The 15,896-nt window shown below is 38.5% G+C and overlaps 1 protein-coding gene across 1 annotated transcript; it reads left to right on the top strand.

Moving 5' to 3' along the window:
* Window positions 1-4,766: 4,766 nt before the first annotated feature.
* Window positions 4,767-12,541, top strand: LOC121868272. Its single transcript, XM_042368695.1, has 4 exons — window positions 4,767-4,943; window positions 6,640-6,747; window positions 10,015-10,077; window positions 11,210-12,541. The coding sequence occupies exons 1-4, from the start codon at window positions 4,796-4,798 to the stop codon at window positions 11,407-11,409; spliced, it is 519 nt and encodes a 172-aa protein (XP_042224629.1). The 5' UTR covers window positions 4,767-4,795; the 3' UTR covers window positions 11,410-12,541.
* The last annotated feature ends 3,355 nt before the right edge of the window (window positions 12,542-15,896 follow it).

The following is a 15,896-nucleotide window of genomic DNA, read 5'->3' as shown; positions in this document are numbered from 1 at the left end:
ACAACAACAAGATTCAGACAATAGCAACACACCAAGTTAAACAAAATAAAAAATAAATTTGTTATTTTCTCTTGTAGTTAGTGTTACAGGAGCTGCAACTTATTAACTAAGAGAACAGAAAACGGGAATCTTCTCAACAAGGTGGTCTGAGTTAATCCCGGTTCTCAGCGTTATTTTGAGAGTATTTGTGCACAGAGGGTTTTAGTTTAACAAATTTATTGACAAAGCTTGGACTACAGTTTGCCTATTCTGAGTAATTCAGTCAGGTCTTGACACTGTTAGGAAGTTTCACTGAGAGTAAAAGGGCATTACTACCAATGTTAGAATTAATAGCCCTATAAATAGAATACTCATATTTCTAGTGCTCATCTGTCTACAAAAGTCAAAGGAGGTAGAGTTATTTAGTTGACTCAATTTTGAAAATACATTTCTTTAAAAGTATGGAATTACAATACGATATTTTCACTGTACTGTGCAGTACGGAAAATTTTGAGGGTTCGATACTAAATTACGGTAGGGTATTCTGGCAGGTACGAAAAACGGAAAAAAAATACCGTACCGTGTCGCACTGCCAGACTTGGCCTCATCTCATCTCAGACCACATCGCCATCAACCGTTTCGTCTTGGGATGCCATGGAGGCCACACTCCCCATACATCGGCCACGTTATCTTGTGCCTGATCATTATGTAGAAATGTTCGTACGACTCACAGTGCTGTCATACAGTTCATTGGTGGCTTGACGGACACCATCAAACAATTCTACTCCCAATTTGTATCCCGAGACCACCTCAAACAAACAGCTCGACCAAGAACCCCCTGGGTCCTGGACAACCGCATACGTTAAGCTAGAGTCATCGTGGATACCAAGGCGGCAAGTTACAGACGGCACCCCACCCAAGGTTCTCTAGAATCTAGATGAATACTGTGAATGAATTATCGTCTTATTTCACATCTTGCTTAACTTCGAAACTCGCATGTTTCGAAACTAAAGATTCATTTTACACGAGCTGTTGTGAGAGGCCGGCAAGGCAGGCCGCGTCACTTAGCCAGGACCTGCCTCGCCGCTAACACTCGTCCACTCTGTGAGTACGATTAATATATATGTATACGTATAGTGTGTTTAGCAAAGAAGTGGCATACTTAACTGGTGTTACGAGTAAATAGTTTAGTTAGTACGAAACTAAGGACGTGTTCAATCCTTCAGCTTTCTATGAATGGAGTGGCGGAGCTGCTGCAGTGTGACCTGCCCTAGCTACCTGGTACAGCGTGTTACCTCGCTAGGATTTGTGTGCCACTAGCCCACAACAGCAACTTTTCAACATACCCTGTAGTGCTCACACCTTCGATGATGGACGAGGCCTCCAGTGTAACCTTGTGTACATGAAGTCCAGTTGGCCCGAGTCGCCAGGTGACACCAGGCCCCACCTCTACCAGTCATGATTCATATTTTGTATGGTCTCCTTATTATGCTGTCACTATTCTTAATTTATTATTGTTAATGCATTTCTGTTTTATACTTATTTTCGTTTTCCTTTGGTACAATCAATCATAGCTGAGAGATAAATGCAGAGTAAATCATAATTGGTGTGGAGATCTAACAACCTTTAGCGAATGCCTTGACTCTCAAGAATTTGGGGAATATCCAGGACTGCGCCCGCTCAGATCACTGGAACCGATTTGTCTCAAGCATTGATCACTCCGCCTCTACTGCTGACATCTGGAAAAAAGTCAACATAATTACGAAAAAGGAAAGAAGCCATTCCCCTCCACCATAGCCCCCGGGAATATGCTGAAGAACTGGTGGAATCCTGGGCTGTCTAATCTCGAGTTACGGCCCTACCCATAAGAACACAACGCTTCCTCAAAGAGACCTTAATAAACCGAGGATTTCCACTGGAAATTGCCTGTGCTGAGCGCCATCCAGATGACAAGCCCTTCTCAGAGGGAAGGTTACAGTGGAGTGGATTTCTCCCCTACAAACGCTGTTTGTCGCTGCGTAGCCGACCCCACGAATTCCCCAGTGTGTGCCTCGTGGTCTAGGTCAACCAGCGCCGCCCACGGAGCGGGGGACAACTACTAAGCCACGCCAACCCCCGCCATTTAAGACCTGACCTCGTGGTGATCTCTCTCTTTCTACCTACACCAACCAGCCAGCAACACCTCCTCCGCCTGCCTGGCGGTCCTCGCTCCCGCCGGCGAGCATGGCGACCCACAAGCTGTCCTCCTCTGAGCACCCTCACCAACCAGCTCTCTCTACATCACGCTTGTAACCACGCTGCCACTTCCCAGCACCAAGCTGCATTGTACATCCAATACAACATGTATACAGAGAGCACATTGTGAGTTTCCTTTCTCCATCCCATCCTGAGTCCGAACAAACAACCTGTTCCCCACAACAGCGCCAGGAGAAGATGGTAATCCCTATAGGACCCCTCGTCATCTCGTAAAGGTTCACGGGAGTCCCCTTCTTCATCTGTACAACATAAGTCTTGCTCAGGATGAACTCCCGCCAGCCTGGACCAACAGCACCATTATCCCCAAACCAAAGCCAGGCACGATAAAATTTCGGTCAATCTCTCTTACCCCCCTGTAGGGTTCTTGAACGAATACTTTTGTCCCGCATCTTCAACAACAGCTGGGACCGTCTCTCTCCTAACCTACAGTATATGGATTTGTGCCGGGCCGATCCACTCACAACTGCCTCGCAGAACTCATGGCCACCACCCGGCCCGAGAGCTGTATCGCCCTCATTGACGTCACGAACCGAAGCTTGATTCTAGATCAACTTATCACATTCGGCCTTACAGGTAAACTTCTCACCTGGATACTGGGCTACCTTCAGTACTAGCGGGGTGGAATGGGCTCCAACTATCTGTACTAGCGGGGTGGAATGGGCCCCAACTATCTGTACTAGCGGGATGGAATGGGCTCCAACTATATGTACTAGCGGGATGGAATGGGCCCCAACTATCTGTACTAGCGGGATGGAATGGGCTCCAACTATCTGTACTAGCGGGGTGGAATGGGCCCCAACTATCTGTACTAGCGGGATGGAATGGGCTCCAACTATCTGTACTAGCGGGATGGAATGGGCTCCAACTCATAATGATATAGCACGACCCTCCAAACAGTGCCCATTCCTCCTCTGCTGCCTCTTCTATGTACACTTTGCCACCACCAAGTGCCCTGACAAATAAATTTATGTAACATATTATCAGTTTTGAACTGACCATCACTAAGGTTCAAAACTGATAATATGTTACATAAATTTATTTGTCAGTGGCCCAAGGTTAAAAATGCTTTGAAAACCTTTGATCTAGATGTATAATAGTTATTTTGTGGGTCCCTTATTTTTGTCCTGACCTGACTAGTCACGTCACCCCCCTTCTCTTAAGCTCCTCTACGTGTGTGTTGGTGTGGGGATTAGTAGATGTCATCATTATGACCTGACCTCATGTTTTTAGGTCACCCTGTATATTTAAGCCTCTCTCTGTCCATGTAATCCAGTTGCCTCTGAAGATGTCTTGAATAAAGACGAAAGCTAAGGTACTCCGTTGTTTCCATTTTCCCGTGTGATTTTATCAAGATTTATCTTATCCACGTTTTCATTGTGGATTTATGAAATATATATATATATATATATATATATATATATATATATATATATATATATATATATATATATATATATATATATATATATATATATATATGTGTGTGTGTGTGTGGATAGTACTGAACTGTATTTAATCTATAGAAAAATATAACAAATAGAGAAATTAAGGTCACTGTGTGATGATGACTGCAGGGTCAAGGTGTTAACCTTTCTCAAAGTTTTCATCTCTCTCCTGGCAGCTCTTAGGAGGAAGTAGGAAGTCGCTGTATTTTTCTTGTCGTTGCTCTTGATAATATACTCAAATTATCTACACAACTTCTATTTTTCTAGGTTCGCTACATTTTAGCTGACGGATAATTCTCAGAATTCCGATTTCCGATTATAAGTAGTTAGCAAACAATCGCCTAACTGACTCCATAATAAGGAAATTATATATTTCTGTGTGTGTAAAAGAAATGAATACGTTAATAATTTAAAAATTATTAATATAGAGCAAAAGTTCCAAACAGCTTCCACAACTTATAAACAGTTAAAATAACGAGTTCAGTAATTTCCGATATTGGTTATCAAATTGATATATTACAGATTTTTCAAATTATCCTTCCGTGGAAATGCTTCTTAATGTAACTAGAGCCATATGACTGGAAATAATAGCTGTATAAGCCTTAAGGATAGGTAATGTAGATTGGCAATAACAACTTTATTGATGTTGCATTTATACCACGAATAATACAGTTCACCCACTCATTTTTCGGGCGACGTTAACTACCAAACCTATTATTTATAGTACACGATATCCTAGAATTGTTAGTTGAAATTCAATTCGCATGTCTTCAGGGAATGCAAAAACTATTAATTAGATTAATTCGTGGTACTTTTCTAACATTAAATATTATGTCGTGTAGTGAGAATAACTGACAACAGTGATCATAACAACACACAGCTGATCATGTCCTGAAACACGAAAACATCTCAGACTAGGTAAAAAAAATTAGGAAGCGCTTCAATGAACTTCTATACTATTCATGTGTTTAGGATACATTTCTTACTTGTATATAATTTTATAGTTAACATCAAAGAAATTTGTCTTTCTATTGTGGAAGATTTAATTACCTTTTCCTGGGTCTTCCGGTTGTTTAAGTAATTCGGTTTAATTTCGGTGTTCAGAAGGGCAGCTGATGGCGGGGAGGAGCAGTGGCCAGGGGCGAGGACACCAACACCTCCAAGGTCTTTCCCAGCACTTCCTGTGTGGCGCAGCTCCTCTGTGTGCTGCTGCTGAGGTGCCGCCACACATTCGCCGCTCAGAGAAGAAGGAAGGAACTGAAGGTAACAAACAGTCCACATTAAGTGACGCGTGTGAGGCGAAGTGCCATTGTTGCTTAAAATTGTCCTTTGTCGAGGACATTATCTGTGTCAGGGAAAGAAATAAATGCATGATGAAGTTAGTATAGTTAATGTAGGGCATCTCTTAGTATTACTGGAGCAGATGGCTAACGCCAGAGGTTCAATTTTGTTAATTTCTTCCACCGAAGTTCTTGATAGTAAGTAATGAAAATTATACGACAACTTTTGGTCAATATTTAGTAAATGACACCAGGCAACTAAATATTGAAAATAGGTTTTTCTAGTGTAAATAATCGTGTTAAAAATATAAAGGTTATTTTTCGTTAACCACACCTCACCTTTTTTCACATGAAAAATATATTTTTTTGCTAGTTTTCTTGCTGTTTTAGATGAATCGGTCACTTTTTACTTATGCACTGGTCTTTGTTTGGATATTAAAAATATGTTTGGTTTATATATACGACTAACCCGCCAACTGCATAGCGCCGATGCGGCCGTATCATCTCACATCCAGAACATGCCTCAAATTTCACCATATCATGGTCAGTTCTTTCTGTTCAATATACCGGGGAAGGGGATCTCCCTCCCCCCCCCCCGGCTAGGAGTTGCGTAAGGTTAGGTAGGTTTCTTTGGTTGGTTAGGTCAGATTCTATTAGGTTCTCGTAAATGTTGCCTGTTTTACATTGATAAGTTTATATGCACAACAGAAATATGGTTAGGTATGTTTTCAGCTATGCAACAATTGACTCACAGCTAAGTAAGTCCTCGCTTAACTTTGGGGTTACGTTCCTAAAAAAGCGACGTTATGCGAAACGACATAAAGCGGATCAATTTTCCCCATAAGAAATAGATAAAATATGGGAGTTATGTTCCTGAGCCCCATGAAATACATTACATATACAGTACAGAAAATCATTGCCATTGCTATAGAAAATAATGCATACATATACAACTACTAAGTTTGTATTGGTGCTCGCCGATTGTGCGGAGGTGGTAGAGCGAGTGTGTGGTGGGTAGTGGAGCGGAGGAGGTGGATGGTGGGAGGGGAGGAGTATGGTGGGAGCAGAGGAGGAGGAGGTGGATGGTGGGAGGGGAGGAGTATGGTGAGAGCAGAGGAGGAGGTGGAGGGTGGCGAGTCACTGAGACTCTGACCCAAAGCGAGAGAGCATAGCGCACCCAGGCGAGAGCGGGTGATGCACCGTAAAATGTAGTCTGTGACGAAGCAAAACAACTTAGTATCGGATCACCGGGATGTTAAGCGAATTTTTGGTCTCAAGTTTAGTGACGTAGTACCGAAAGAACATTAAGCGGGATGACGTTAAGCACGGACTTACTGTAGTTCAAAGAAATTAATAGTTTATCCTAAATATATTCTAAGAGATACTCATCATCATCATCATTATAGTTTTATAGCCATTTTCCACACTTGCATTGGCTAGCCATGATTACCTACTGGCCTCTCTCCATGCTGATGGTCTCTTGTAGTCGCTCTTGTCAGGTTCCTAACTCTTACTGGTATGTCATTTATTTACAGCATCTCCCCATGTTACTCTTGCTGCCATACCCATACCCATACCCCTGGCTCTCAACCCCTCCACATTTAGGCTCATGCATCTTTTCACCCAATTAGTTTCATCCATTCTCTCCACTAAAAGTATTGTAATTGTTATTGTTACAGTCATGGAGCAGGAGGTACTCATCAGGGTGAGTCACTCGGCCCCATACAAACCTCCACCTTTCAAATGCTCCTTTATGGTCGAGTGGCGGAGAAGATCTACAGATGATTGTAAGTTAAAAATCTTTACTTCATTTAGACTTAATTTTTCTTTTGAATATGTGTGAGGAGAATTTATTGAAATTTAGCTGTAGAATTACTCATTTTTATGGTCTGCAAAATATTTATTTTTTTTTCAGTTTGATCCTTAATATTAGGAAATTCTAATTTTAATATCAAAACTGTGTTGTATTTATTTTTTTCAAGCATCTTGATAATTACTGGGTGTTTGCCTTTGGAAAATAAAAATTATTTATGAACTGGACTGCAGGTAAAATATATATTTACAAGCTTTATGTGCTTCCCTTGCTTTCTGGTAATGAAACAGACACTCAAAGTAAAGGACATTAAGGGTTATCAACTGAGCCCCAAACCAAATGGTTCCAAGGAATCATTTCCGTATAATTATGTCTTGTATCATGTCATCTTGTATCATGTCATCTTCTTGGCCTGTCTACAATCCTTATTAATATCTTTGTTAATTTTTTTGTAAGCCCCACTTCATTTTCTCCCATGTCTTAGTCTATTTATTTTCTTTAAAATTTCATTTTTCATCCACTTTTAGCCTCATTCTCCTTATGTCATACAGTATAAGTTTTTATCCAGTTGCTAACATTACTTTCTTTGTGATTATTAAATTGGTGCTCTTTTAGCAATACTAAAAATATATTTTTGTTTTCAATTTCATATTCTATGCTTGCACCTGTTTTGAGCTTCTTTAAATCCCATTTGATTTTGTCTATACAGTTATCTTTTTAATTTTGAAGTCTTAGCATCACTAAACTCATTAATGGGACGTGATCTGCCCTACAATCTGTCCCTGGAAAGGTCTTGGTTCAGGTATTTGAATATCTGAATTAAAATGTAGTCTATTTAATATCTGACAATGTTATATACATTGTCCTGGGCTGAGATCCATGTAAGGTATAGAGATACCTAGGGTGTTGTTCAAATCATGTACAGTATTTCCAATTATTGTCTTCTTTTCGTTACATAAATCAATTAATATTTCTTCTCTATTACCCCACCCCATGTGGTCTTACTTCTGGTGCTTCTTTCCCTTTCCCAACTTTTATGTTAAAATCATCTATTAGAATCAGACTTTCATTAAACTTCACATTGTTTTTTGCTTTCTTTAAATCCCACAGTATAGGAGATGTAAACAGGGAAACCAGATACCAGATGAACAACGATGCCATAGAGAAATCCGACTGCGAGAGAGATTTAGGAGTAATGATAAGTAGGAACCTTAAGCCAAGTAAACAATGTGTTTTTGCTCGTAACAAGGCTAATAAAGTACTTGGGTTCATACAAAGGAGTGTTAGTTACAAGACTAGCAAGGTCATCCTAAAACTGTATCTTGCTCTTGTGAGACCACACCTGGATTACGCAGTTCAGTTCTGGTCACCGTATTACAGAATGGATATAGAATCCTTGGAAAGAATTCAGAGGAGAATGACAAGACTAATCCCGGGCATTAGGAACTTTGAGTATAGAGACAGGTTAAAGCATCTTAATTTGCACTCCCTCGAGAGACGTAGAGCGAGGGGCGACCTGATAGAGGTGTACAAGTGGAAGGCAGGGCTAAACAAAGTGGACATTAAAAAGGTACTCAAACTATCCAACCAGGAGCGAACTCGTAACAATGGTTTTAAATTAGACAAATTTAGATTTAGGCGGGAAATAGGTAAACACTGGTTTGGAAGCAGAGTAGTGGATGAATGGAACAAGTTACCAAATATCATCATTAACTTGAATACGCTGAATAGCTTCAAACATAGGTTGGATGCTTATATGAGCAATAGGGGTTGGGTGTAAACGGGACTGCCCAGTATGGGCCAATAGGCCCGCTGCAGTTTCCTCCATTCTTATGTTCTTATCCCTGGAATTCTCTGGGTATTGTACTGGGAAAATGTTCTCGGGATTTTCCGGAAACTTTGCCCCTTGGAAAATCGTTATTCTGAGAAAATTTTAATTCTGGCTAACGGAGATATTACTTGTGTTACTAGAGTGTTTACTTTGCTTAACAGCCCAAGTTGCCAGTGAGTTGGTTTGTAAGACCAACATACCGGGTAGTTGGTGTTTTGACCATATTCTTTTCCAGTGCGTATGTCAGCCTATGTTGTAAAAGATTATTGTTTACCAGATGTAGGATCTGGCCTTAGGCAAATATGTAAATATTTCAGTTGCCTGGAGGTTGGCCAACATGAAGTATCAGTGAAGTTCCATGTTGGAATTTCACACCTGTCGGGTCCTGTCAAGTCATTACATCTGCACTTTTTTTTGTCAACAGGTCTATTATATGACCCATATGTTTGGTAGTTGAACATATTGGAGTTCTTCAGGGGATTTTAAAGCTTACCTATATATGCATTAGAAGCAAATAGGTCTTTCCGTAGTGACTCATGTTACCCATCACTGTAGTGTGAGTTAATCCTGCACACTGCAGTGGCTTTTATTCACTAGGTCTTGTTCCAAGGTTTATCACCTCAGGTAATACACCCTAACAGGAGGGATCTTTGGGACTTGTCCACTTGATGTCATTCCTCTGCTAACAGGGAACCAGCTGTACCTGAAAACTTTTTGATAATGTATTTTTTAACAACTCTTTGCATCATGTGCATGTAAGTGTCATGGAAGGAGCAGGGTGTGATGCATGTGTCTAGGCCAGAGCAGTGAGTTTCTGCCTCCATATAGTATTCCCTTTATTATGGGCAAAGTTGAGGGTAGGAGGGCCAGGGGAAGGCAGAGACTGGGATGGATGAATGAAATTAAATGCTGGGTCCCCAGAGAGATGCAAAATCTTGGGGGATTGGTAAAAACATCCCGAGAACGTTTAGAGTGAAGGACTGTTGTCGCCAACCCTCAGATATGAGGATGGTACGCTGATTGATTCATTCATTCATTGAGCATTGTATTCCACACTGATTAATCCTTTATCCATGGTATGGCACTTGCTGTGTTATTATTTCCTCTCACTACTGTAACATGGATATGATACTCACTTGAACTTGAAAAGAGATTGTATTCAATCTGACACTACCAAACATCACCGGTTTTAACTGGGAACTCCTGTTTCTTAAACTTGGACAAACATTGAACTCATAATGAAGGCTCTTACATAACCTTTAAAATCAGTGAGTCATTACTGATACAGCTTTCCAGTAGTACTGTATATCAATTGATCAGTCAGTCAATTATGTACTCAATAGTTTCATTGATTTTCATGAAGGGGAAAAAGTCTTCCAGTTCTTCAAAACAGTTCTTGTTTCCTTCCAGTGTCCAACCTCCCACTCCCCACACTGAAACAGTTGAAGAAGGAGTTAGAAATCATTGTGCAGGGTAAGTCTGTTCTCAAGTTTCTGTATTCTTCTTCATAAGCAAGTTTTTGGCTGAGGTATAGATACTAAAATTCAGAGTTTTACATTCCTTTGAGTATTCTTGGACTGGTATTTTTAAAAAAAAATTCTGTATTTTATGGCCTATAAGATGTGCAGGTATATAAGAAACACTCACGTTTCAGTAGGGAATATTTAAGAAAAAACTTTTGAGTGTACAGTATTTTCATCCTGTAACCTTCATAGTTTTCTTAAACTGTTTGCCGCTGCAAGCTATTGTAATTAAATGACATACCAATGCTGCTCCCCCCCCCCCTAAAAAAAAATAATAATATTAAAAAAAGCTTGCAGAATTCAACTCAGAATGGTCAAGACTTTATGGAAAACATAAAAATTCTACTCTCTGAGCTCTGACAATCCAAATAAAGGTTTTTCTTAAGGGTGACTTTGGTCCATGACCACGGGAATGGCTCAAACTGACAATCAGTTCCTAGTAATGCAGTATTGCACAGCATGTCCTGACAATTCGCGGTTTTCAATTATTCACGGATGACACCCTAGATGTACCCAAGAATGTTTGTGGGTAGTTTTAAAGTTGCCAGCATTTTCGCTGTCGGGACAGGGAGCCATTCGTTCTAGAGAGAGTAATTTCTTTTACCTGTAGAGAGAGAGAGAGAGAGAGAGATAGAGAGAGTGTGTGTGTGTGAGAGAGAGAGAGAGAGAGTGTGTGTGTGTGTGAGAGAGTGTGTGTGTGTGAGGGAAAGTGTGTTTGTGTGTGTGTGAGAGAGAGTGTGTGTGTGTGAGAGAGAGAGTGTGTGTGTGTGAGAGAGAGAGAGAGAGTGTGTGTGTGTGTACAGTAGTCTTCATGGATATTCCTTAATTTGTCCCTAACCAATAGTTCACAGAAATATAACACTGAGACTATCTATTGGTCCACCTTCCTGTGATAGATATTGTTACTTCTCAATGATTTCCCACATTTTTTGGTTAAAGTGGTTTATGGTGGGGTCTAGTGTGGCATAATTGATTGTGTTTTTAGCCTTAGTAATCTTACAGTTACAGTATAGTCATGTTTGATAAGAGATACACCATTTCCACTTACACTGAGAAATGGATATTATTGCATTAACTTACAGAGGCTTCAGGAGAGCTTGTAGGTCTACTGCAGAAGCGTCAGGGGCTACAAGAGGAGGTTGACATTCGTTCCATTACTATAGAACAGCTGCTCAAGTTTGCAGAGAGACGACAGCTCCAACTTGGTGAACCCCTGGCTATACAGATGAGTGTCGTCAGAAATCACTGTCAGGAAGCTAGTAGTGAAAATGGGCTTGGCTAGTGTTGGGGAGAGAGTATTCTAGTGGAACCTATTCCCTGTGGGCCAGTAGTGTGGGCAGTCATGGTGTGTTAGGGTTGTTCACATTTATAAACTAGACAATAATTTCTCTTATTTATTTTTATTTTTTATTAAAATAATGATTTCTTCTAGTTTTTTCTGGTGATTAGATTGAGTGAAGACTTTTTTCACTTTATTGGTGAACTAAAAATTATGCATATCATGAAGAGTAAGATATATGTACATTTGGATTGTACTTGTAGTATCAAGCATCTAGTTGAATTTTTTTTATTCTGAATACTGTAGTGACAAAAGAAGCATCATAGTATTGGTAGCTTAAACTTCTCAATATTTCTCTATCAGATATATAATTTTGACCTGTTTTTGTCTGGTGTAGGTGTGTGTGTGTTTGGTTGTGATGAATGTTAAAACAGAGTTTTTATGAGAAAGACACAGTTGATGAAACATGCTAGTGTTTTTATTATATGAGTAGTGCATCTCACAAAGTCAGTTTATTATGAGAATTAGAACTTTAATTAGTGTGGAATTATATTTCTGTGTTGTGTAACCTCAGCATGTTTGAGTATTTTCATCATCCCTGGTGTGGGATGGTAGGCAGGTGCAAAGTACAGTACATAATATATGCCCTCCAGTAGAAAAGACATTTTAAGTCCAAAGATAAGCAGTCCAACCCACTCAGATCCATTGAGCATTATTGTGTTACACTTCTTAATTGCCTTGATGATAATTTCTGTGTGTAGAAGGTGTTGATATGTAAATCAATCTTAATATTTTATTTTTGTAGGTGGCATAAATTGTAAAGTTTGCTAACTAGAACATAAATTCCAATTGGCATTTATTGTGTGAATGCCTAGCACCTGAGTTGAATTTTGGTTGATGATGCCAGACAACTGTAGTACATCTAAAATCAATCCAATTTGCTAAAGTAACTTAACATATTATTGTATAATAAAGAAAAAAATCCAGGGCCTATTTAAGGAACCTGTATTTCAGTGGTTCTCAACCTTGTTTGCCCCATGCACCCCTTTCACCATATGTCAGAATGTCATTCCCCCCTCCTTTCCAAGATTGTCTGCCTCAAAAAGTGCATTCCAAATAATATGCATATAATACTGAAAATCCTTTATTTTTTCCATATTAGTACAGGTTGTACCTCTCTAGTCCGGCATTCTGTGGTCCGGAAACTCCCGTGGTCCGGAACGATTTTAGTTTGTCCAATAGGTAGATAGGCAGCTCTTTTTTTTTTTTTTTTTATTATCTGAATTATTATTATTATTACAGGAGTATTAAATTTTTGCCCCTCAGGCCCCAATGTGGGTCAGTGACCTATGCCCGGGTGGGCTAATCCCCTTAAAAAAAAAAAAGCCGCGGGAAATTAAGGTTTATTTACATCCGGCAGTTCGGCTGCACTCTCTCTCTCTGCTTGTCTATACAGAGTACAACATTTAACCCTTCAATATATATGAGCAGTAAATAAGTGTTGCTTTCATATTCTTATGTAGAGTAATGACGATAAATTTTCATATGTGCGCACTTACATACGAGCAGTCTCACTTTTTTTTTTTTACCATTAAGTGGTTAGCTACTTATATTGTTCCATTTATTAACATTAAATAACATTACAGGTACTTCAAGCAACCATATTCATTTTTTACATTAATTTTACTGCAGCTAAACTCAGGGTCTTATTTTCTTCAGTTTTATATGTAGAACCAATCAGTCACTGGTTTCGTAAGCTTTAACATAAACAATGCCGGCAGCCGTCTCGTCTCCTCTAATATTCCACGTATTATTAATAAATTGTATTGTTAATTTTACACACACGTACATTAATTCAATAAAAACAAATTCAGAAACATTAATTAAAATATATATGAACAGTAAATAAGTGTTGCTTTCATATTCTTATGTAAAGTAATGACGATATGTTTTCACGTGTGCGCATGCGCACTTACATATGCGATCTCTCTTTTTTCTTTACCATTATCGTTAGCTACTTCTATTGTTCCATTTATTAACATTAAATAACATTACTTAAAACAACCATATTAATTTTACTACAGCTACAACCAAGGTCTTATTTTCTTCAGTTTTATATGTAGAACCAGTCAGTCACTGGTTTTGTAATCAACGAAAACAATGTTGTGTCATTTCCTCATGTGTTTTAATATTCTACGTATTATTAATGAATTTTATTGCTCATTTTGCACACATAAACATTAATTCAATAAAAAAGACATTCAGTAATAAACAATAATGAATCTTTTGTACATAAGAGAAATGACACTGTTTACACGATTATGCACGTCGTCTGCACGTTGGCGGGCCGTTCAAACCCGTCGAAATTCAAGTTTCCGCCGTCAAAATTTTTATTTCTTTTTTTTTTGTGTTCCAAGAAAATACGTTAAGAATTAAAAACTCGCGAAATTTGAGAAGCTCCTATACGACATTTAACCCTTCAATATGTCTTCAAAGAGACCATGACGCAGAGAAAGTGGTGCTAGTGCTTCCAGGCATAAGCACAAGTCACTATCTATCCAGGAAAAGGGTGAATTTCCATGGTCCGGCACCGGTCAGGTCCCCAGGTTGCCGGACTAGAGAGGTATAACCTGTATCAGTTTCCCCCCCCCCCTGAAAACCTGAGGGGGGGAAATTCCCCCCTGGTTGAGAACCCCTGCTGTATTTTATATAGTGATGAAGCCTGTGTGTACAGTATTAGGTTTAACTTGTTTTCTTTCCTTATTGTACCATAATATCACAAGAACAGATACTGAGCATACCATTATACAGGATAAGTTACAGCACTGTTATGAAGCTCACAGAGGATTTATTTTAGCAGTATAGACTTCTGGATTGTGTTTGCAAATGTGGGTTTCAGACAAAGTGAAAGCATATGTTCCCTTGCCAGTGAGTGTGGGGGAAGTTATTCATGATGAATATAGACAGTTAGTATAGTGTGTTGGGTGTACAGAAGGTTTCATTGTTTGATCATATTGCTGAGCAAGGTGGCACATACATGACAGTAGATGTTAGATCATACAGTAGCCAAGGGGTAAAGTATTACAGTCCAAGCTAACACACACTGTAGACAATATTGATTTAGTCAATATACACAGTCTATTCACTTATGCCTTGTGACACCTTTTCCTACAGTGTGAGGGTAATCCATGTTAACCACCCATGACAGATAGTTTCCTCTCTGGGATGATGTATGATTTAGAGTAACTACGACATTTCAAAATGAAAAGGAAAATGATGGAGTTTGATACTATACCATCTGCTTCTACTCAGTAATTATCATTTAGCTTAATTCTTTACAAGAGACAAAATTTGCTATATGCCTTTTGAGATATAATGATGAAGTCAAACCTAGCATGTTTTAATGTTTGTAAAGCTAAATTTTATAGATTATGTTATATTTTAGCACAATGGTAAAGTTTATATTATAACCATTAATCAAATACAATACACATGTTTGACAGGTGCATGTACAATAAATTTACTGTATGTCCATATTAGTGAATACAGTATTACATGTATTATACTACAGATATTTAATTACTGTAACACCAGTAGCTGTTACTGGACAAGACAATATGCTATCTATTTGTATGCTGAATCAGTGAATAAGACAATTTAAAGTACTGTACTTTAAAGTGGAAATGTATATAGTTTTGAAAGAAGGCACATTGTTCTTTTTTAGAAAGAAATGAAGGTGTTTGAGTTTTTGGGAAACTAATTCCAGTTTACATGTTCTACATAATTTGGCTTGAATTTTGACATTTAATCTCTTGAATCATTTAATGATAAAAGACAAAAATTAATATACTTTCTGAATTAATTCAGTAGAAAGATAGAATTTGTGACATATTAATTTATATGTTTAATTGACTTATTTGAGTATGGGAATCAGAGACACATGACTTGTCTTTGCATTCATTGTTCTGTTGATTTTCTTGCATTAATTTTACTCAATGAATGTAAATGTGATTACTGTATAGAGGCATACAGTTAGAGATTGTGTTAGAATATATTGGAATACAGTATATTGCTTGTCTATTTTCATTGGGAATGAAGAGCTGTTATGATCACCATGTTGTCATTACTGTATTGTCCAGTTCCATGTTTGTCTCAGAACAAACATGTAATTGAAAGGTTATGTCTGCTTACTGTACCTTTGTATTTCTTACTGTAATTATTATTGAGTTTTATATTACATTAATCCCTCGCCAGCCACAGGTATACCAACCTTAGTTTGAGTATCTACATTTTTTTTTACTCTGTACACTGTTTTACCAACCACTGAACCAGGTCTATCAATTTTTTTTTTTTTTTTTTTTCATAATTTTGTACAAGTTCTTATAGAACCTGCACAGTGTGCTGTATAATATTTTTATGCAGTATAGTAAGCCTTTTTTTTTAAGTACGGCATAAACCCTTAACTTATTTAAATAGAGCATACAACCTTT

Source organism: Homarus americanus, unplaced genomic scaffold (genome assembly GCF_018991925.1).
Source record: "Homarus americanus isolate GMGI-L3 unplaced genomic scaffold, GMGI_Hamer_2.0 scaffold19318, whole genome shotgun sequence".
In the NCBI taxonomy this organism is placed as follows: Eukaryota; Metazoa; Arthropoda; class Malacostraca; order Decapoda; family Nephropidae; genus Homarus; species Homarus americanus.
This window is presented reverse-complemented; position numbering and strand designations above follow the sequence as displayed.